At 64.3% G+C, this 814-nt stretch overlaps 1 protein-coding gene across 1 annotated transcript in view; it reads left to right on the top strand.

Moving 5' to 3' along the window:
* Window positions 1-812, top strand: part of LOC103599266 (interferon lambda-3-like) — a gene marked incomplete at its 5' end in the record, with an annotated part of 1872 nt that extends 1060 nt beyond the window's left edge. Inside the window, 3 exons of the mRNA XM_008583383.1 lie at window positions 288-431; window positions 537-620; window positions 708-812. Coding sequence (XP_008581605.1) covers window positions 288-431; window positions 537-620; window positions 708-806 — 327 coding nt within the window. The remainder of the gene's footprint in view (window positions 1-287; window positions 432-536; window positions 621-707) is intronic.
* Window positions 813-814: the final 2 nt, after the last annotated feature.

The raw sequence follows: 814 nt of genomic DNA, 5'->3' as shown, positions 1-814 counted from the left end.
CCGGAGGCAGCTGCAGGTGAGTCGGGAGAGTCAAGCCCAGCCCCCCCCCCGCCCTGCTCAGCTGCGCCTTCGTTGACCCTTTCACCTTCTCCTTGTCACTTGTCCCTCTCTCCTCCCCACCTATCTGCTCTCCCTTCCCCCTTCCCCAACACGAGCTCATGGCTGTGTCCTCTCTCCTGTCCCCTGGCCTGTCACCTTCACCTGTTCCCCTCTGCCCTCCTACCTGTCCCTTTCCCCCTGTTCTCTCTCACGTGGAGCTCTCACCCGTCGTCTGTCTCCTTCCTCAGGTGTGGGAGCGCCCTGTGGCCTTGGCGGCTGAGCTGGCCGTGACGCTGCGGGTCCTGGTGACCGTGGCTGACCTGGCCTTGGGGGACATCCTGGACCAGCCCCTTTGCACACTGCGCCACATCCACTCCTGGATCCAGGCCTGTGTGAGTACTTGGGGCACCCAGACAGGCCATGGCTGTGTGGCTGTGACCACCCAGACTTCCCCTGTCCCAGGTCCTGCCTCACACCCCACCCTCCTGTGCCCGCAGGTCCCTGCTCAGCCCACAGCAGGCCCCAGGCCCCAAGGTCGCCTCCACCACTGGCTACACCGGCTCCAGGAGGCCCCAAACAAGGTGTGATCCAGGAGGGAGGACATGTGTGGGGAGCAACTGGGAACCCAGACAATGGGCAGCCCCTGAATCTTCACCTCCTCCCCACAGGAGTCCCCTGGCTGCCTGGAGGCCTCTGTCACCTTCAACCTCTTCCGCCTCCTCACACGGGACCTGAAATGTGTCGCCAGTGGAGACCTGTGTGTCTGACCCCTCAG

The sequence above is a fragment of the Galeopterus variegatus genome, unplaced genomic scaffold (genome assembly GCF_000696425.1).
Source record: "Galeopterus variegatus unplaced genomic scaffold, G_variegatus-3.0.2 Scaffold2898, whole genome shotgun sequence".
Lineage (NCBI taxonomy): Eukaryota > Metazoa > Chordata > Mammalia > Dermoptera > Cynocephalidae > Galeopterus > Galeopterus variegatus.
Note: the sequence above shows the minus strand (reverse complement) of the source record. Positions and strands in the feature narration are given on the sequence as shown.